We start from the raw sequence: 22,498 nt of genomic DNA on the forward strand, positions 1-22,498 counted from the left end.
ACCTCTTTTTATGGCTGTCTAGACCTGGGAGCAAGGCAATCTGTCCGAGTTGCTAGCATTGAGCCTTCTATTATTGTGGTGCTTTTGCCAAAGGACTTAAGCCCACAAAACTTCTCTTTCCGTGTGCAAACGCCAATTAAGCTTCGCAAGGAGAGCTGTATTTCTACCTTTTGCTGCCTGTAACCCAAGCCCTCCTTCCTCTTTAGTTCTTGTAACTTTTTGCCACCCCACCCAATGAATTTTTTTGGCGGTCTCCATGGTTCCCCATAGGAAATTTCTATTAACCCGATCAATCCTATCCAATATTCTTCCCGGTAACTTAGCGCATTGAATAATATAGGATGGTATTGTCATAGAAGAGGCTTGAATAAGGATGGCACAACCAACAAAAGACAACATATTCACCTTCCATCGGGCAAGTTTTTGTTTAACCCTATCCAAAACAAAATTGAACTCATGGGAGGAGGATCTCGGGTGCTTAATAGGTATCCTAAGGTACTCACCAAGTGAAGGAATGGAGGCAAAACCAAGGATATCACTTAATGATTCCCTAGTATCCCTATCCACATTAGGCGAGAAATAAACTCTCGACTTAGCCTCACTAATTATTTGCCCCAATATGCTACACAACTCATCCAAAACATCCCTAATGATAGAGCAATTGGTGCCATCAGCCCTTGCAAACAATACCAAATCATCCGCAAAAAACAAGTGTGAGAAGGCCGGCCCACTACCAGATGCCTTGACAGGCTGCCAAAGCTTAGCATTGCATTTTTCCACAATAAGTTGACCCAAATACTCCATACAAAGTATAAACAAGTATGGAGATAGAGGGTCTCCTTGTCTTATCCCTCTAGAGGGGTATATCGGCTCCAAAACTTCACCATTAAACAAAATGGATGTAGAAACGGTGGAGATGCAGCTCATAATTATCTCAATCAAATCAACTGGAAAATTTGCTCTAATGAGAACTTCCCTAATGAAACTCCACTCAAGCTTGTCATGTGCCTTCTCAAGATCAATCTTCAAGGCCATATATCCCACTTTCCCTTTTTTCTTACTCAAAGAGTGAACAACTTCTTGCACAATGATCGCATTATCAACTCCTTTCCTACCAGGAACAAATACTGTTTGATGGGGTGAAAGAAGCTTATCCAAATGAGGCCTTAGTCGAGCAAAAATGATCTTAGTTATGATTTTGTAAACGGTGTTGCATAGACTAATCGGCCTATAGTTAGCAATAGTTTCTGGCCCTTGGATTTTTGGAATAAGTGCAATGTGGGTTTTGTAGAGATATTTCAAAACTTTTCTCTCCATAAACAACTTCTCCACTACATTTACCACCAAGTTACCCACAATCAATCAAAACATATGGAAAAAACCGGCATGCAAACCATCCGAGCGTAGCGCTTTGAAAGCTTTCAATGACCACAACGCCGCTTTTATTTCATCCTTCGAGGCAGCGCCCCCCCCCCCCCCCCTAATGCTTTGTTTCTCCTCTTCAGAGAGACTAACCTGCCATTGAGAAATAGATGGGGCAGCTCGAGTAACACAGAGAAAAGAAGAGGTATATATATCTTCAAATCCATTCCTAATGTGCTCCTTAATAGCCCTTTCCTCAAAAATCCACTCATCAACTGAATCCTTGATTGCCAAAATCTGGTTCCTTTTCCTCCTCACCAACGTAGAAACATGATAAAAATTAGTGTTTCTATCATCTTGCACCAACTAATTTACCTGAGATTTTAATGCCCATATCTCCTCCTCTTGATTAAGCACTATCTCCAGCTCTTTAAGCAACTTATTTTCAAGATTAATGAAAAAAGTTGAAGGCCTGTTAGCTAGAGCTCGCTTGATGCCATTAAGCCTTGCCATGATATTCTTCTTCCTATTAAAGACATTTCCAAAGTGCATCCTATTCCACCTTGTAGCCTCATCAATGAACTTACTAATGGCATCCACTAGCATTTCAGATTGACTCCAAGCCCGTGACACAATGGTAGGAAAAGAAGGGTTAGACAGCCAACATGTTTGGAACTTAAAAGGTCTATTTCTCCCCCTACCACCTCCTTGCTGCATCTCCAGTATAACTGGACAGTGGTCTGAGTGGCACCTAGTAAGATGCACCACTTTTGCTTCTGGATATAACGGGCACCAACTAGGATTCACAAAAAATCTATCTATCATTTCTTGTATTAGGCCATGAAGATCCCTTCTGTTAGTCCAAGTGAATCGGGGTCCAGAAAAACCGATGTCTATCATACTACACTTATCCAGACATTCCTTAAACAACAAAGATCTGTTGACACTTACTACTCTACCCCCAAACTTATCCTCACCTATAAGCGGTTCATTAAAATCACCCGCTACCACCTAGGGCATGTTATGGAGATCAGAAACTTTAGCTAAATTATTCCACAAAATATGTCTTTCAACAATCCTAAGACTAGCATACATAACAGTAAACATCTAGCTAGAATTTGAATTTCGTACCTTAACTATTGCATGAATCTCCTACTCAGCGCTTGACAACGGTGTGACCTCCACTCTATCCGAATTCCAGAGCATCCATAAACCACCAGCATAGCCAATAGTCTCCGTGTGATAAGCTCCGTCAAAAGGCATTCTATTAGTGACTTGTTTTGCCCTTCCACCCCCAATTCGAGTTTCCATTACAACCATTATAGCTAGATTATGGTTATGGACCAACGCACTAACATGCTTTAGAAAAGAGGGCTTCATAGTGCCCTTGCAATTCCACACTATTATATTCATGAGGAATATGGTGATCAAGAGTGAACCACTTATTAGCAAGTGGCAGTGACTTCGCCTTCACCCTTAAATTCCATCCGCTCTGCCTCAACATATCCCTCATATGTCCCTCGCCCAGTGATATGCTCCGATTGTGCTGAATTAACCCCATCTCCATCTCTTGTGAAGCTGTGTGTAGACTAAGCACACCCGTCGATTGAAACACTTGAATTCACTACACAATTCGTTTGCTTCTCTAGATACTCCATGGATTTTTTGCCAAAATCCAAGCTGGGTTTGACAGTGCTAACTCGCGCACCTTTGCACTCGCCTCCATCAAAGGGAAGCTCCAATTCCATGGCTTCTTGAGCTCTTTGTTGAGCCATCTCACTACATGGATCGGGTTTGCTCTAGCTTTGACGAGCACCATCTTCGAAATCACAACTACGCAGATGGCCAATCTCTGATTGTTGCCCAGTTGTGAACTGAAACTGAGGATTAGAACCCATTTGTTGTCCGCCATAGTTGCTACAGCCTGCATTTGCATCATGGAAATTTTGCTCATGGGATATGATAGATAAACGGGGAATATCAGTGTTAGCTTCTCCAACGACGCTCCCTATCTTAGCTTGGGAAGCCCTTAGCCGTGCAAGGACTTTCTTGCCCTTAACAGAAGACTTGTGACTCAGGTTGGGCTTACTTAAGTCCACATCAAACCGGATATTAGCATGGCCCAATTCTTTCAATTTTGAATTGCTCTCAAACCTGTCCTGGGCCAGCCAATTAGGCTCATTCACAATGCGCCGGATCACGTTGTCTATAGCAAGTCCATTAAGTTTACGTTTAGCCACCCTTGCCGTTTCACTTCTAAAATTAGTTTGGCGTGCTGCAAGGTTTGTCCTCAATACCAATTCACTCCTCTTTTGTAGCTATTGTGGTTGGCCACTACCTTGTACCATAAAGACCCCACCACTCCTCTGACTCTTTGTCCCACTCTTCTTGCGCGTAACCACTACCGACGGCCCATACCTCCCATCTGTACCTTCCTTCTGCTCATTGGCAAGCACACTTTCAGTGGGCCCCTGTACAGGTTTGTTAATATCTGCTACATGTTCATTGCATGAGCCTAAATCTCGCTCCCCTTCTGCCACCGTCTCCGCCTTCTTTGGTGGCAAATCTTGCCAGACAACTTGTGGGCAGTACTCCTGTTTGTGCCCTATCCTCCCACAGACAAAGCACAACTTATGAATTCCCTCATAGCAGATAGGTTGTTCGAACTTTCCGATCAAAATAGCCGTGGTTAATGGTTTGTTCACATCAACTTAGACACAAAGCCTAGCAAATCTTCCTCTCGTTTCAAAGGCCGTATGAGTATCCACCCTTAAGACATTACCTATCGTCTTACCGATTTGGTGCAGAGCTTCTGCATTATAATATTCAATCGGCAATTTGTTTAGTCTTATCCAGACGGCAATGGAAGGGACATTATTCGTAGCCGGGTGAAAATTTGGCTTCCACGGCCTAATGGGCAGAAAATGCTCGCCAATGAACCACAGACCCCTTTGTAATATAGTTTCGAAATATTCTCTTAAGTAGAACCGAGTGAGGAAGAAGTTGTGTCCTAAATCCGCGTAGTCTAATCTACCCACTGGTTTCCACAGAGACAAGAGCCTATTATGAAGGTAGTTGAATCCAATAAACCTGCCATACACCTTCATAATGAGGGCTCTAGTCTACGATGTGCGAATCCATTGCTTAAGATCCTTGGAGAATCTCACTGCAAGTAGACCTTCACGAAGAGTTTCTACCTCATCATCCGACTCCATATCATCTTCCATAAGGTCTCCGAAGTTGAAAGCCTGCGTAAAAGCTCTTGGTATCTCGCCTACCAGCTTGTCCTTGAATGAAGTTGCACGATTCCAGGGGCTGTAACCGTGGCTCGACATTGATGGATTGGACTCCCGGCCTTCTTGGAAGCCTGCATGGCTGACATTTTTAACTTTCTTATTACTACGTGCTAATTCCGCCTGTTCTTCTCTAGAGAGGGAGAAAGAGCATTCCATTAGAGAAAACCACGTCACCCTTGGCAAATTTTTTTTCTATTTTACATTTTCACTTTTCAAACATGTATTTTGCATTAAAATTTTAATTTCTCTTTATTTTTCAGAATTTTCTTGCTAAATGCATTGTAGTATAACACGTAGTTATTAAATTCGTACTAAACCATTGGTTAAACCGTGAAACTTGTGAACTAAATCATTATCTAGAATGGTTTGGTGTAAAATACCATATATGCAATGATCCATTCTCAAACCATGTAAATTGATGGATTGCACATATTAATCTTCTTAACTGGTGGATAAAAGAAAAAAAAAATCTTGTGTATTTGTGAAAAAGGACCAAACTGAACTATTGAAGTTACTGGATGTTCTAAACTTTGAAGTCTGCAGACTCTTAACCTAATTACTAAACTACTTAAGATTGAAATTTTTTTGATAACCACTTAAGATTGAAAAAAATAAATTGATAAAGATGAAATATTGAAGGGATAAAGTAAGAGTTGTGCCATGAGATAAGAGTTGAGTGTTGAGATTAAAGAGATAAAGTGATAGTTATGAGACCGAAAGAGATAAAGATATAGCGATAAAATTATAGAACTAGGATAAAGTGATAGAACTTAAAAGAGAGAGAGAGAGAGAGAGAGAGAGAGAGAGAGAGAGAGAGAGAGAGAGAGAGAGAGAGAGAGAGAGAGAGAAATGGAAGAATTTCTACACTAAAAGAGACAAAATTTGTCATAATAAAATGTCAAAAAGTTATTGGACGATTTAGATGTGTTTATTTTTGTTATATTCTCTAATTTTTATGTCATATGATGTAATTTTTTATTGTTATAATTTATTAGTTTACCTAAATAGAATTTTTTTATTTTTTTATTTTTATTTTAGTTGCTTTTATAGTTATAAAATATATTATTTAATTAAGTAATAAACCTACAATTCAACCAATGAAACACCGGTTAAATTGGTGAACTAATGAACCAATTTTTCAATTAGGTCAACCTTCATTATGATTTTGATAACTATGGTATAAAATAGATAATCTAATGTGTATTGTAGGGGTGGGTTTTGGATCCTAGGCTCAAAAGGTAAATGGATTAAGGCCCAAAGAGCCTAATACAATGAATTTGTAGAGAGTGACCTAAAAACTAGGCTTCAATGAATGGGACAACACTCACAATGGGTTTAAGATTAAAATAAAACAAAGGAAAATAGGTTTTGCGTGAAGAAATCCTTCCTCGGAAAAGTCCAAGGAGAGTAATACTAGAGTATATTCTTCTTAAATTTGATTACAATTTCAGTTCTTTGCATTACAATGTTTCTCCAAATTTTCAGATAAACTCCCCCCCTGTCCCTAGAGGATCTCTCACAATATATAGCTTCATTTTTCTCATCTTGGCCCTCAATTTGTTGATCATGCAGGCCACTACTCGAGTGATTGTTCCATCAAACGCCCTTCCAAGTCTTCTGTGAATTGCGGCAACCAAGACAGTACTGTTCAGGGGTTTTCTCTACATAAATGCGGCCATGGTGTTTGGTGAGGTGCATTAAATGTGGTGGCAGCTACTATTCCTCCAATCACGTCAGGGCTAACCCCCTTTCCGAAGCTCTTCCTCTACAGTGTGGCCCCCTCCTGCAATGTGCCATTGACGTGGCCATGGCCCGCCTCTCCGGCCTTACCATTTGAGTGTATGGACTTCTTGGAATTGTATTGGCCTCCTCGGCCTTAGGTATGACACGTGGCATGATTTCCTTTTTAAATTTCTGTACCCCACATGTGTTGTTTTAAAAAGTGAGTATATAAAATAGAAAAAAGTAGTTTTTTATGTTAAAAACTTATACAACAAATTTTGCACGTATTGCTGTGAATGCTCTAAGTAGAAAATGCAAAAATCCCTCTTCTCATTGCATTACAATTTCAAAATTGTACAACTCATGAAAGCAATCTTCAGTAGTTTTTGGGTCCTAAAAGTCCACGAAAACAAAATTTGTAAATAATTTGATATTATATTTGATTTTAGATGTTTTAACTATTCTTTATTGTGTAATCAATTCTCTTCATCATGAGTTTGTAGCTCAATTGACACATTTTAATATTTTTAAAGGAGATGTCCATAGATTAAATTCTCTCATTGTAACTTTGAATTATCAAAAATTGACTTTCTTAATTTTTTTTTAAAGTAAGATTCTCTTCGCATATTTAGTGATAGGAAAGTCTAGTAACACAATTTTTATTATAATTTTGATGTGATCCATAATTAAAGGTGGAGAAACTTAGTGATAGGAAAGTCTAGTAACACAATTTTTATTATAATTTTGATGTGATCCACAGTTAATGGTGGAGAAAAAGTGATAGAGTTGTGAATGTGATTATCCTTTATTCATGGTATACCACTTAAAAAGATTATGGCAAAAATTGTGGTGAAAAACTGTTTAGTGATTAGTCTTAAAAAGGTCATGGCAAAAATTGTGTGAAAAAACTGTTTTGTGATTAGTGGCAATTTATGCGTTCATCACTTGTCACATTGTATTTCTTTTTAGACCAGGTTAAGCCACGCCCGCACGTGCAAGGTGTCATTATTTGAAAAAAAAAAAAAAAAACTCTTGTTTGATTGAGCAAATTGATGTTATGACTTATGATTTAACAAGTCAATAAACACATGCAAGATTGCAAGTCCTTTCTCACGTGAAGCCGTAGAGTTTGAATATTGGACCCTATACAAGGAAAGGGGAAGTAGCTTATGACCAGATTTTAGCCTAATGTCTGTTTTATGGTACATAAATGGATTTTATTAACTTAAATTAACAAATTTTATCTTTCTAAAAAAAAAAAAAATTATTATTGATATTGATAGAACCAAATTATATTTGTTATACTTGTGAGTTTTTGACAAATATTTTTAAAGGGATCCTGTTAATGGTTGCCTTTAGAGTAATTATGAATAAATTATTTTAGGAAATATTTTATATCACTTTTATAAGAAATTGAAAAAGATGTCAAAATATTAAATTTTTTTTCTTTTTCGATAAAACTTTCTTAAAATTGTTCACTAATCAATATGCTTAAGGCATTCGTTAACAATTCACTTTTTGAAGAGTTTGTTATCATACATTTCAAAAACTAATTTATTATATATATGGAAACTTTGAAACATTAAGGAAATAAAAGAGATATTGCTTTTAATTTTTTTTTTTATACTATATGTTAATTTTGTTGATAAGATTTGAACCTATAGTGCTTGTTTATAATGGTGTAGAAATTGACTTATTAGGTGAGTTAACTGAAACTAACGGATTTTATTATTAATATTGCTAAAACCAAATTATACTTGGGAGTTTGTTGCTTCGCTCCAAATTTTTTAACTGAATGAATACTGTAGTTATCATATATTTCTAAATATTTTATAAGAGTAATGCTACAGACACAAACTATTTTACAACATTTTTACAAACTGTTGATGTGGTTTAGTATTTTCCAAATAGTTATTGCAAGTAAAAATGTGATGTTAGTGATGAGTCCATATTAGAACTATTAAGAATTTGCTACATCAGCAGTTTGTAAAAATGTTGTAAAATAGTTTATGTCTGTAGCATTACTCATTTTATAATACTTTTATGAGAAATTGAAAAAGATGTCAAAACATTAATTATTTATTTTTATTTTTGATAAAAACTTTCTTAAAATGGTTCACTAACCAATGCGCTTAAGGCATTCGTTAACTCTTCCCTTTTTGAAGAGTCCGTTATCATGCATTTCAAAAACTAATTTATTATATGGAAACTTTGAACCATTAAGGAAATAAAAGAGATATTGCTTTTTGAAATTTTTATATATGTTAATTTTATTGATAAGATTTGAACTTATAATGCCTGTTTATAACGGTACAAAAATTAACTTATTAGGTGAGTTAGGCTCCGTTTGGGAGTTCATAAGGGAATGAAATGGAATGATCATAAGGGAATGGAATGTAATATAATGTATTTAAGTAAGAGAAAGAAATGGAATGAAATGAAATTAAGTAACCTTGATTGGATATTTTAAAATAAAAGAATGTAAATGAATGAAAATGAATGCAATGTAAGTAATCTTGTTTGAGAGCAACATGGAGGGAATGGAATGAAATCAGCTTATGACAATATTACTATTAGACCCTTATTTTAAAATAAAGGGTTGAATATATAGGAGTATTTTGGGAGTTTTAGTAAAAAAATCATTAAATCTAATTTTATTCCCTCCTATTCCTCCCAATTTTAGGGAGAATTAAAATTTAAAGTTTTAAGGGAATGGAGATGAATGAATGTTTCCTTTTACCCTTTCAATTTCCTTCCACTTAAACTCCCAAACAAGGGAATGAACTTTCCATTCCCTTCATTAAAACTCCCAAATAAGGGAAGAGAAGAATATTCTAAAATTATTCTTTTCATTCATTTCTATTTCATTCCACTCTCTCTTCCCAAACGAAGCCTTAATGAAACTAGCGAATTAATTTATAAAAAAAAAAAAAAAAAAAAAAAAAAACTGAAACTAACAGATTTTATTATTGATATTGCTAAAACCAAATTATACTTGGAAGTTCGTTGCTTCGTTCCAAATCTTTTAATTGAATGAATACCGTTAAAAAGTCAGTTATCATACCCTTTTAAAACTAACTTATTAATATTATACTCTCGCTGAGAATAAATTATTCCGTTCATTTAATGTATTATATCTTCCTCTTCACGTAAACATGGATCATATGTGTAAAAATTACTTTACTTTTTATGTGAGATGAATATATAATATACAAGTCACACTCAATAATTTCCACTTACTAACAAACAATGAAAGTGATAATTTTTATTTTTTTTTCTAAAAAAGAAAAGAAAAATAACACAAAACAAAACAAAACACAATTTTCCCACATCACCCGTCCATAAATTGTGGAGAGAATAAAGCCTATCTAGTTGTAGCCACCCTTTGGATTCAAGTAAAAAAGGAACAAAAAAATAAAAGAAGGAAGAAAACATAAAAGAGAAAAAAACAAAAAAAAAAAACACATGGAGTCATGGACCTTTTTTAAAATCCATTTCACCAAAGTCCAAACTCAATAATTTTCACTTTCCCGCTCACTCCGCCCTTTTTCAAAAATTTCGCTCCTCCCGATATCTCATAAAAACCTAATTAATCCCTTCCTCTCCCTCTCGAACTCTACTTTTCAAACTCTATTCTCTCCAACTCTCTCGCGCTCTCTCTCTCACACACACGCTCCGATCTCTCACTTCTCTGCCATGGCAAAGCGCAACTCGAGCTCAAAGTCAGTGACCAAGAGAACGCCGAAGGTGGAAGCGCTGCCGCAGGCGGCGGCGGCGCCGGATCTGAATGAGGAGGAGGTGAGCAGTTCGCCGAGTAAGCGTAGGGCGGTGGAGGAAGAGTCGGCAGTGGCAAAGCGCGTGTTAAGGTCAAGGTCAGTGACCAAGAAAAAGCAGGAAGTGGAAGCGCAGCCGCAGGAGGAGGAGGAGGAGAGTAGTTCGCAGAGGAAGCGTAGGGCGGAAGAGGAAGAGTCGGAAATGGCGAAGCTCAAGTCAAGGTCAAAGTCAGTGACCGAGAAAAAGCGGAGAGTGGAAGAGCAGCCGCAGGCGGCGGCTCCCAAGGAGGAGGAGGAGAGCAGTTCGCCGAGGAGGGCGGTGGAGAAAAAGGATGATGATGAGGAAGATTCGAGGTTCGTCGGAGAGCCAGTTCCGGACCTAGAGGCTCGCCAACGCTGGCCTAAGCGGTACGAGGAAAAGGGAAAGGTATACTTTTTTTTTTTTTTTTGCTTTCTTTTTGAGTTTTCTGTTTGCTCGAAGTGATAATTTTTGTGTGGAGTTTCTGTTTGGTTAGTCAGAAAATCAATGTGTTAGTAAAATATGGCTAGGGATTTGTGAGTTTTGTCTGCATCCAGATAGAGCTGTTTGATTGCTGAGAATGTTCAATTTTTTAAAAAAGGACCAATGGGTATATGATATTTTTTATTTGTACGGGGTTCGTTTACTTTTTGTTGTATTGAACTCAATTCTGTGTGGGGTTTTTGTTTGGTTTTCTAGAAAATTAGTCAATTATTAAATTGTAGAGTTCGAGATTTTTTTCTATTACCAAATGTGGAGGAGTCTGGTTGCTAGGTATGTGAAATGGAAAAAAGAGTACAATGAGCTTATTTTGAGTAAGCTAAATAGTTGGGCTTAATGTCCATGTATGCAATTCTTGCTTGGTTTAAAAAATCAGTCTGAAAAACAAATTGGTCTATGATGTATTTGTTTATGTGTCATGAGCTGACTTGAATTAAGTTAGATTATTGTAAAGATTTGAGTTTTGTTGGGTAGATATAAATGTTTTATTGAGCAGAAACCATATTGTGAAATCAGAAGCGTAATCATTTTGAGACATTATGCTTGGGAGTTTCTATTTGGTTGTTGGGGAAATTTTTATGTCATCAAATTGTAAAGTTACTTTTGCGATTGCATCGACATTAATGTATTTGTTTATGTGTCATGAGCTGACTTGAATTAAGTTAAATTATTGTAAAGATTTGAGCTTTGTTGGGTAGATATAAATGTTTTATTGAGCAGAAACCATATTGTGAAATCAGAAGTGTAATCATTTTGAGACATTATGCTTGGAAGTTTCTATTTGGTTGTTGGGGAAATTTTTATATCATCAAATTGTAAAGTTACTTTTGTGATTGCGTCGACATTAATGTTTTATATATTAAAAGTAGTTTTGAAATTCAAAACTATAAAATGTTAATATTGCTTGTTATGTGTTTTGGTTGGCTTGAATAAAAGCAAGAAATACTTCTGTTTTTATGTTGGTTTTTTACTTGAGTAGTGAAAATCATGTTTCATGAAGCTTGATCTACCACTTATGGATATTGACTTTTTATGAATAAAGATGGAAGATGGCCATCAAGCTCTATTTCAAATCATCATTAATTAAGAGTAATGTTGTGAGTTAAAATAAAATTATGTTGTTTTAATTTGGTCCTTTTTGTTTCGTTGATGAGTAATGTAATATATTTTAATTATAGATGTAAGCTTGTAATGTAATGAGATATTTCTTAGATGGTTAAACCTACTGTTATGTAATGAAATATTATAAATCTTCTTGATAAGTGATGTGATGATATTGTTAGGTCATAAAAAGTAAGGATGAATCTGATGAAATTATTTTGGCTCGACGCCATTACACTCAAGCAGAGGTTGATGGTCAAATTCTCTATAATCTTTATGATGATGCTCATGTTAAGGTAAGTTTTAATTTGAAATGCTTTGCTATTTATTGTATATTGTATATTTTATTTTGATAGTCTAACTTGTGTTTTTGTTTATTTGTTTGTTATGTTTAGGCTCCGGAAGGAGTGCCTAGTTATATCGGCAAGATTGTTGAAATGTTTGAGGCAGTGGATGGAGGTTTTTATTTTACAGCTCAATGGTATTATAGGGCTGAGGATACGGTAAGTATCATCTTAACACTATCTCTTGATTTTGGTCCTCAATATTTAGCTTACTAATGCCTAGTTCTGATTAAATTTTTAATTTTGTTTCCATAGGTCATACAGAACTGTCACAATCTTATTGACAACAAGCGTGTGTTCTATTCGGAAATCCAGAATGATAACCCACTGGATTGTCTAATTGAAAAATTAACAATTGCTAGGATTCCTTTGGATGTATGATTTCAAATTCTTATATACGTTCTTTGATTTTTATAAGTTCTTATATACGTTCTCTGATATTTTTATAGTGTGATAGTAATTAAAATTTCTTTTTCAGGTTGATCCAGCAAATAGAACAATTCCCAATTGTGATTATTATTGTGACATGCTCTATTTATTGCCATATTCTACATTTGTTAAGTTACCAACAGGTTGGAATTTTGTGTTATTTGCATTAAATTGTATGTGTTTTTAAATTTGAAAGACTTTATTTTTATTTGTCCTATTTTTTCCTTCTTATAAACTTGCAGAAGAGAGGCATAGTAGCTGTGAGGCATCATCCACTATTTCTTGTGAGTGTGATATGAATGGGACTGAACAAGAAGAAGATTTTAAAGTTCAAGATCACTCTAAGACAGAGGTGTCATTGCTAGACCTCTACTCCGGTTGTGGTGCTATGTCGACTGGGTTATGTCTTGGAGCTAATTTGTTCGGTTTACATCTTGTTACCGTAAGTTCCATTCTTTAAGCCAAAATATATACAAACCTGAATTAGATGTCAGCTTATCATCATCATTATGTCTTGGAACTAATTTATTTCCTATGTATGTTGTTGTAGAGATGGGCTGTTGACTTAAACCGGTATGCTTGTGAAAGTCTCAGGTTAAACCATCCAGAGACGGAGGTAGATTTTCTGGTCCCTTTTCTTTTATTGATACATAGGAACTTTTATGCTTAAGTGCAAAGCTCTAATATTAGTTTATCCTTGGCAAATCAGGTTAGAAATGAATCCGCTGAGGATTTTTTATTGTTGCTAGAGGAGTGGGAAAAATTATGTTGTTATTTTTCCTTACTTAAAAGTGATGCTGTTCCACAAGTGTATGCGGATTTGTTTGTTGCCGATGATGGTGATGGTAGTGACGAGGACAATGATAATGATGAGGCTGATAATGAAGATGGGGAGGTCTTTGAAGTTGAAAAGATATTGGGAATATGTTATGGTGACCCTAATGAGACAAAACAACGGGAATTATATCTTAAGGTATTTGAATTAGTTCATATGAATTAGTTATTATTTGTTTTAATTTTATTTTAGTTATTATTTTGCACTTGAGTAAGAAATTGTAGTCTATTATCATGTTAGAATATTTACATGGAGAAGCTAGAATAAATTCAATCATGTGCTCTCTAAAAAAGTAATTAACTATTAAGTTCAATGGTCCAAAAAATGTAATATTGTAAAATTTTAAGTGCAGTACTAAGGTTTAAAATTTGAAGTTTTTTAGAATGTGCCTCTTTTTGACAATTGGGTTTTATCATCTCTTGTATTTAGGTTCGTTGGAAAGGCTATGGAGCTGATGAAGACACATGGGAACCAATCATGGGATTGGGGTATTGCATGGAATTTTGTTACATTTTTATGGATATGCTATTTTGTTATATATTTTTCTAATTATGGTTCATTTTACAGGAATTGTGTTAAGACAATAAAAGAATTTGTCACCAATGGTTATAGATCAAAGGTTTTACCTTTACCGGTATGTTTGTTGTAACTGGAATTAGGAAGCAAGTTATGTCTAACTTGAATGTAACCTTATACTATTTTTTTTAATAATGTAGGGTGATGTTGATGTGATATGTGGTGGACCTCCTTGTCAAGGCATAAGTGGTTTTAATCGGTTTAGGAATAAAGAAAATCCATTGGATGATGACAAAAATAAACAACTAATTGTTTATATGAACTTAGTGCAACACTTGAAGCCAAGATATGTTTTAATGGAAAATGTGGTTGATCTTGTTAAATTTGCAAATGGCTTTCTTGGACGTTATGCATTGGGTCGTCTTATTGGTATGAACTATCAAGTTCGGATGGGGATGATGGCAGCAGGTGCATATGGGCTTCCACAATTTCGCATGCGTGTTTTCTTATGGGGGGCACAGCCTACTGAGGTTTGTAAATAATTATATATTTTTTATTTGGTATGACTATCTTGAAGCATTTTTGTGCTAATTAGTTGTTTTTTTTGGCAGAATCTGCCTCAGTTCCCACTCCCCACCCATGATGTTGTTGTAAGGGGGGTTATTCCATTAGAGTTTGAGGTATAAGAGGGTTACCTTGCTCTATAGTAGAAATTCTATTTTCCTTGCCAATGGTTTTCTTATAATTATATTTATGTATTGCTGCAGAAGAATACAGTTGCTCATGATGAAGGCCACAATCTCAAGTTGGAAGAAAAGCTTTTGCTTAAAGATGCAATTTCTGACCTTCCTGCTGTATGTTTTATTTTTTTGATAAGTATTGCTGTATGTTTTATCATTACTTGCTTCTTTTTACATATGTTTGCAATCTATTGTAATATAATTTATCTTTTCACGTTTTATTCAGGTCGAGAATAATGAATGCCGAGATGAAATGCCCTACAGTGGGCCTCCCCAGACGGAGTTTCAGAAGCTTATTAGACTAGGCAGAGATGGTATGCTTCTGTGTTTGTTGCATAAATTTTTCTAAATCCATGGAGTTATATTCTGTGTGATGTTCATTTTTGAAGTGTCAATTTGTTGAAAGGAGAAACTTGAGAATGCTTCAAATTAATTTTTTTATCAGTATCTTTTTCAATGGGTGTGCATCATTGAAAGAAAAAATTTTGTTTGAAGATGTGTATTTCGATACTATTCCCATATACCCGTATATGCAACTGTTTCATTACATGTTGTGAGTTTGAAAACATTTTTAATACACTAACATTGAATAAGTAACTCTTTTTGATCAGTACTGCAGGTTTTGTGTTGTTATCATATATTAAATTTGCGTTTATAGCAACTAGCAAGTGTGCTAATTTACTGTTTTATTAAATATAGAATTATGTGTATGATGGTTTTTCCCCTTTTTCAGGTCAATATTAATTCATAGACTCTAATAACAGAAAATTTTCAATGAAGTATATGATGTACTGTATTTTCTCCATTTTTTTCTTTCTTTCTTTGAATGGTGTTTCAAGTCAATCAACTTTCTTAATAAATTTGGTAGGTAATGTTGAAGGTCTAAATGTACATTTTGGTGGGTGTTTTTTTTGGCAGAATTGCTGGGTCTTCCAAAGCAAGAACCATTAGAATGTGTCCTTTATGATCATCGTCCATTGGCATTGAATAATGATGATTATGAGCGTGTTTGTGAGATCCCTCAGAAAAAGGTGATTTTTCATATCATGCAATATGTATTTATAGTTTGACTAGCACAGGGAATGCCTGTCCTCCTAATTGAGTGAAGTTCTGTTGAGAGCCTTTGTTCCGTTCCCACACTGAGAGTCAAGGACTTCGGGTGAGGTTCCCTTGGTTGAGGATTCTTCCTAGGGTTTGGTCTCATTCATCTTAATAGCATTTCAGTGGACTGAATGTTCAAAGCAGAATACGAAGAGGAGCAAACAGATAACCAGGGAGGAGAGATGCAACTAGATTGAAGTATTAATATTTTCCATGTGTGCATTGCTTTCTTATTTTTACTTCGTTTGAATGTTTGGTTAGGGTGCAAATTTCCGAGATCTGCCTGGTGTTCGGATCTGTTCAGATTCGAATAAAAATAAAGTAGAATGGGATCCAGATGTAGAGAGAGTCTATTTGAAGTCAGGGAAACCCTTGGTAAAGTTTTTTATTTTTTATTTTTTTTCCTACTACTGTTTTTTTCAAATGGTGGTGGTTATGGATATATTTATACATATTATTTTCAGCAATTTGGGCTGATAAGTCCTATTTACTTCATTACTTGTAGGTACCAGATTATGCAATGAGTTTTGTCAACGGGACGTCATCTAAGTAAGTATTTCTTTTGGCTGATTTTTTGTTGTTGTTGATTTTGCTAGTTGATTTGCTTTTCATATATTCTCCTTTCAAATTCTTGTAGACCTTTTGCACGTTTATGGTGGGATGAGACTGTGCCAACTGTTGTTACACGAGCTGAGCCTCACAATCAGGTCATCTCCTTGTTTAAATTCTTATAGCTTAAAAGGATATGCACGGTGTTTCTTGATGGTTAACATGTCTCTCTATTACAGGCAATTTTACATCCAGTACAGAACAGGGTACTCACAATACGTGAGAATGCCAGACTTCAGGGTTTTCCTGATTGTTACAAGCTTTGTGGTCCGGTAAAAGAGAGGTGCCTTTCATTTTCCTACTCTTGGTTGAAGAAAATACTGCAAATACATGTTTCTACTATTAAATCTCATGAGTTTGTGGTGCCCAAATGGCAATTTATCCTACTTGGCATCTTTTTCAAACAGAATTGTTACTTTACAATAGACAAAACTAAAGTGGTTGTTAATAGAAGAGGACCATTTCATGAGTGAATTTTTGCTGATTTCGTAAATATGGAAACTACACGAGATTAAATTAGACCTGAAGGGGTTGCACAATTGGCTGGGGACCATGCCTCAAGAAGCTTAGATTGTTGGCTCAATTCTCATCTTCCCTTGGGGCCAAAACTTAGAGAGAGAATTTGAGTGATTAGGGAAAGGGGAAGGAGATGCCCTTTTAATGTTTCTGTCAGTTGTGGTTATACAAGATGTGGTTTGCCATGCTATGTAGTTATGTAGTATCATTTGAATAGAACAATTCTGATGCATTGTGTTGCTGGTATTGTATTGCATCTCATGTTGAGTTGTCAACCTTTTTATGGTTTCTGTCAAAAAATGTGAAGTGATGTTCTTGACTAGTTTGATGCTCATGACAAGTCTAGTGTTTCTACATATTTGTAGCAGGAAAAAGTGAATTTTAGTTTCTTAGTTATTCATTTCGAATATATCTGATAGATAAAATTTGGTTTTTTGGTTTTATGAATCTGTAATGCTTAATTGTGTTGGAATTATTGATACAGTTGTTGATTTTAAGTCTATTTCTTTGATATTGTTTCAGATACATTCAAGTTGGGAATGCCGTTGCGGTTCCTGTTGCTCGAGCCTTGGGCTATGCATTAGGTTCAGCATTTCAAGGTTCTAGTGGTGTTAATGAACCCGTGTTTAGATTGCCTCCAAAATTTCCAAACATTTCAGGAGTGTGTTCTTCAGCAGCATCTGAGGATGATGCTTGATTCTTTCTTTGGAAGAGATACATTATATTTGAATATTATTAATTCTATCAAGGGAATTGTAAATTGCCCTAATTGGGTTATTTTTGTCACTCTGATTCGCAATATTATTAGATGAATTAATTGAAGTGCCTCTTACCTTTTAGGTAAAAATGTTGCTTTATTGTGATTGATATTTTGGTGTTCTGTTTGAAATGAGTAGTTTTGCAATGTGTCTTGTATTGCTTCTCTCAAGTCTCCACTAATCCATAAAAAATCAAACATTTTATCTTCACATGGAATGGCTAAAGTTGAACAGTTTGTACCTGCAGATTGATTCATTGACAGCAGATTTTCTAGCTGACAAAGATCTTGTATGTTTTGAGTGCCCTAAATGCATGGAAGGTGAATTATCAATTATGAGCAAGAATCAATGCAAAACATAATTTTGAAGGAGAAAGTCACGATTCTCTTGAACCTTTCCTTCTGTAGACAAAAAATGGGAAAAACATAAAATTAACGTATGTGGGGTCAAATGATTTTTTTAATTATGTTTTTATAGAAAATAAGTAATTTTTATGCAAAATTTACCATAAGGAAATATTTTTATATTAAACTTTAGGTCATTATGTATTTATATAAGTAATTGATGTTCACAATCAGAAGCCAACTTAAAATGAAAAAAAAAGTTTAATTTTAATTTTTTATTGGGGAGGGGGTGGTGTTTATTGCTTCAGAATCCATTTTTCTTGTGGTGTGTCTTTGTGTTAAAACCCATTTCTCTCTTTTTTGTGTTTGTTTCTCAAAAAAAAAAAAAAAGTTCCTCAAATTTTGTTTATTTGAAGAACATTAAGACTGAATTTAACTAACCTACACAGGCTACATCAGTTGGTTGGCATTACTAGTCAGTATTCTGTTTCATGCTGTGCATGTAGTGAAATAAGATATGGAGCAGTTATAAAATTTCGAAATCTGCTTATAAAAAATAATTTTCCAGTTTATGTTTGAGGTGAATGGGCTACCTTCGGTGCATAAAATGCTAGCAGTTTGTCAATTGAATGGGCTACCTTCGGTGCGTAAAATGCTAGCAGTTTGTCAATTGAAGTGTTTTTAATAAGATTGATAAAGACATCTTTGAATAGAGTCAAAATTGAATTCCCATCTGGTTTCCAAAAAAGAATTTAGCTGCTAAATCATTCAAAAAAGAAAAGCGCATCCACTTCTAATCTAATGCCAGTAAGAATGGCTAATATTCCACAGTTCCCTCATTGAACACAACCCTTCTCATGAACAACTGCTTATCTTAGTCACAATCTCTGCTTGTAGCAGATTAAAAGATCCTCTCTCTCTTTTCTGGGCTGCATATTCTTAATTTCTTACCTTGTTTCAGCATTTCTTCAACCATTAAACTGCTAGGATCAACTCTCCAATTAATTATGGAAATGAAACCAACACCAAGTTTGGAAAGACATTTATAAAAGGGAGCACAAATGCCTGAATTTGAGGAGTGAAAGCTTTGCACACAGAACTAAGATCTATATAATAACACTTCATTGTGCCTCGACTCATGTGGCAAATAACCCACGAGAGCATGGATTTTTCTTTTTAAATCAATCTTATAAGTCAACTCTCCTGCTCACAGCTCTGCAAGAAATTCCAGGAAAAATCTCATCATCATAATTCCTAGACAGATAACAATCCAGAATTGCCGACAAATCAACACCCTAAAATCATACATAAATACACAACTAAGTTTCACCTCTCTCTTTTAATAAAGAGCCAATTGGTATCTTGACTTGATAATAAAGAGCAATTATCATAAAGCGGATGTTATGAGTTCAAATCCTATCGTATTTATCAAAAGAAAAAAAATCAAACAATTTGGATGATCTTGTTTGCAGGTTAGCTTGGGCTGCCACTCTTTATCATTTGTGGTTAGATCGTAATGCTAGATTGTGCAATGGGAGAATAAGATAAGAGGATGCAATTCTTCAAGGTTCAAGCCAATGTTATTTATGTGAGTTGTAGAGTTGAATTGTTGTAAGAAAGTGTCACTCAATCATTAACAGAGGTTTGTGCTGTACGTGGAAGATTTCATTCAGTTTTGAGTCTTGAGTTGGGTTTGCTCTGTTGTCCTTGTAGCCTCTGTTTCTTTGGTGTTTTTGCTAGATATGTGCTGGCTTTTGGTCTCAGGTGGGGGTGTTTTTTGATAGTATATGTTCCATTTGGTATTAATAAAATATCTCATTCATTTTTTTTTAAACAAACCAGCAATTGTGTTAGGCCAAGCACAAAAGCACCTGCCAATCCATACAGGCATACTTTCCAAACAATTGTACAATTTACCAAATGCTTGTTTGGACCAATTAACAACGAAATGGTTCCAATATAATTAATCTAATTGGGAAAAAAAAATTGACAAACACACAACAGGATTCTGATTAATACAAATCAAAATCAAACCAACAAGTAAAAACATTAAACAGACCTAGAATTTCAAGCAAATTTGTGCATGGCCACTCATGGATTTATGCTAATTGCTATTTCTAATTTATCTCTTAAATGTTAAATCTGTTAGTTTTCAGGTTGTTCAGGCAATGAGGGAAAACATCCAACACTCATAGACTGTTGTGCTTTGGGGATCTATTTATTTTCTAGATCAAAATCATATTAAAAAAACATGCTTTGCCAGAAAGATATGAGGGATCTGTCAAACCAAGATAAACAATTTGATTAGAAAAGTTCGAGAGATAGAGAGAACTCACGTGCTGTTCACAGAGCAGGACCCCAATGTACAGATCAGATTGGCTCTGTGCCTGGCTTCAGCAATGTGTGCTGCTCTAAATACAAATTGTTTCCAGAGAACACACAGGAGTGAATAACCATTCTAGAGTAAGCATTTGGTTTTTTGGCATTCAAACCTGGAAAGTACAGGTGAAGCTCTACAGAGCTAAATTTTTTTTTAACTTCTCACAATTACACACACACACATTGAATAGTACACCATTTAGTCATTATTTTTGCCAGAGAAATGCAAACCAAAAACCCCTATATTCAAAAGCTTGTTTTCAACCACCAAAAAGAAGTCCAACACATTCAAGGCTATTATAGAAGTCATACATGGCCATGCAATACACATATAGAAGTAGAACTCCAACAATTTTATTTCAGTTAAGCACATTTGATCTGAATTCATATTCTACATCAAATTCCCAAAACACAGAAAAAATACAATAAAACAATATATTGGCAATTGAACTCATTTTGAACTGGGATTTGATCTGCTAGTAACAGGGAAAGGAGGCAATCTGAGCACTGCTTCTTCCGTCTCAATTGGGTCTGACCTGAGTATCTACCCAAAAAACAAAAAAGCAAAACAGAAATGAACACCCTTATATCAATAAAAATCCATCTCAAAATTGAAAAATGTATATTAGTTTAACAAAAATGAATTGTACCACTCACAAAAAATGAGTAGAACTACCCTCAAAGAGATCAAAAAACACAAAATGCAAAAATCCAAATAACAATTTAAAGAGAGAGTAGTGGTCCAGTGGGTCTTGGAGGACAGACTTAAATCAACAAAAGTAACCCCATAATAAATTCCATATGTATATTTATATAAGAAAATGAATTGTAGCCAAGAACCTTGTAGCTCAGCTATACCTGATCTCCTTAGGTTCAAATTACCCTCTCCCACTAGCAACAATTATCAAAAAAAGAAAATGAATTGAACTAGATACACATAAAGATATATCAAAAAACATAAAATGGAAAACCCATATAAAAAATTTAAAGAGAGAGTAGTTGGTCTTGGAGGAGAGGCTTCTATCTCCAAAAGCCTCTACAATATTGAAAATTTTCTATATTGATATATAGCAAAATGAATGGTACCACATACACATAGAATAATGATATCCAAAAACACAAAATATGAAAAACCCATGTCAAATGAAAACTACTACAGACCAAATATTCACATAAAAATTTAGAGAGAGAGAGAGAGAGTACTGGGTCTTGGAGGACAGGCTTAGTGTCATCTTGAGCAGGTCTAAAATGGGGTTTGCTAGGCTTCTCTGAACTGCTTTGCCCATTGTTGTTGTTGGATTTCATTGAAATCTCTGAAACTTTCATTGTTACCTAGCTCTCTCTCTCTCTCTTCTGAGTAGTCTCTAGTCTCTAGTCTCTATTGCTTTCACAAGAGAAGACGGAAAAGCAGAGAGAAACGACGGCGTCTTGTGACTGTGTCTGTGCGATACAAAATTTGGGCTAAAATTCAATTTAGTGCATTGATTTTTACTTCAATTGAAAAATTAGACTCTAAGATTAAATTTTGGTCAATTTAGTCCTCACCTTTTCAGAGTCCAATTCTGTCAGCAATCAAGATGTTTAAAGTTTTAACATTTTTTTTATTAATAAAAATTTAACCGAAAATATTTGCGAGACATATTATTTGATAGAATTAATTGTGTGATAAGTATTATTTAAAAAAAAAGAAGGTTTCTAAGGCCTTTTTTTATTTATTTATTTATTATAAATTTGGATAAAAAGTAGGTACTAAATAAAATAAGTAGAGAACTTACGTGAGACTTGTAAATAGTATAATAAAAACAATAAATTGACTTATAATTAAGATCTAAATGCATACTAAAATGAATTTCAACCTAAAATCTAAAATGAACATGCATAGAAACAAGAAAAAAAAAGAGTAAAGGTACAAAATTTCCCTTCTAATTTGATTAAATTTATTTTTTGTTCTTAAAATTTAAAAGGTTGTTATTTAGTCCTTAAGAATTCAATAGGTGTTCTATCAAAAAAAGAAAAAGAAAAAAAGAATTCAATAGGTGTTAATTTTTTGTCCAACCTATTAATATCTCACTCAAGTAATCACTCATGTAAAAATAAAATATTGATGTGACATGTCAAAAAGTTAACGTAATTTAGAAGAAATTTAATAAAAT

At 34.8% G+C, this 22,498-nt stretch overlaps 3 protein-coding genes across 3 annotated transcripts; 1 reads left to right on the top strand and 2 right to left on the bottom strand.

The window, feature by feature from the left end:
* Positions 1 to 1,728: 1,728 nt before the first annotated feature.
* LOC126716518 (uncharacterized) lies at positions 1,729 to 3,137 on the bottom strand. The gene is made up of 3 exons (XM_050417359.1): positions 3,071 to 3,137; positions 2,542 to 2,762; positions 1,729 to 2,373 (listed from the first exon to the last, which is right to left on the bottom strand). Exons 1-3 carry the CDS (start codon positions 3,135 to 3,137, stop codon positions 1,729 to 1,731), a joined length of 933 nt encoding a protein of 310 aa, XP_050273316.1.
* Positions 3,138 to 9,930: 6,793 nt separating this feature from the next.
* LOC126720423 (DNA (cytosine-5)-methyltransferase CMT3) lies at positions 9,931 to 17,721 on the top strand. The gene is made up of 20 exons (XM_050422880.1): positions 9,931 to 10,580; positions 11,957 to 12,070; positions 12,170 to 12,277; positions 12,374 to 12,493; positions 12,597 to 12,690; positions 12,790 to 12,989; positions 13,098 to 13,163; positions 13,257 to 13,520; positions 13,812 to 13,870; positions 13,950 to 14,016; positions 14,099 to 14,428; positions 14,510 to 14,578; positions 14,666 to 14,752; positions 14,865 to 14,952; positions 15,557 to 15,669; positions 16,001 to 16,114; positions 16,245 to 16,288; positions 16,377 to 16,446; positions 16,528 to 16,631; positions 17,387 to 17,721. The coding sequence occupies exons 1-20, from the start codon at positions 10,077 to 10,079 to the stop codon at positions 17,559 to 17,561; spliced, it is 2,790 nt and encodes a 929-aa protein (XP_050278837.1). The 5' UTR covers positions 9,931 to 10,076; the 3' UTR covers positions 17,562 to 17,721.
* A 2,956-nt stretch (positions 17,722 to 20,677) lies between these two features.
* LOC126720425 (uncharacterized) lies at positions 20,678 to 21,799 on the bottom strand. Its single transcript, XM_050422895.1, has 2 exons — positions 21,549 to 21,799; positions 20,678 to 20,889 (listed from the first exon to the last, which is right to left on the bottom strand). Exons 1-2 carry the CDS (start codon positions 21,669 to 21,671, stop codon positions 20,797 to 20,799), a joined length of 216 nt encoding a protein of 71 aa, XP_050278852.1. The 5' UTR covers positions 21,672 to 21,799; the 3' UTR covers positions 20,678 to 20,796.
* Positions 21,800 to 22,498: the final 699 nt, after the last annotated feature.

The sequence above is a fragment of the Quercus robur genome, chromosome 1 (assembly GCF_932294415.1).
Source record: "Quercus robur chromosome 1, dhQueRobu3.1, whole genome shotgun sequence".
NCBI lineage: Eukaryota > Viridiplantae > Streptophyta > Magnoliopsida > Fagales > Fagaceae > Quercus > Quercus robur.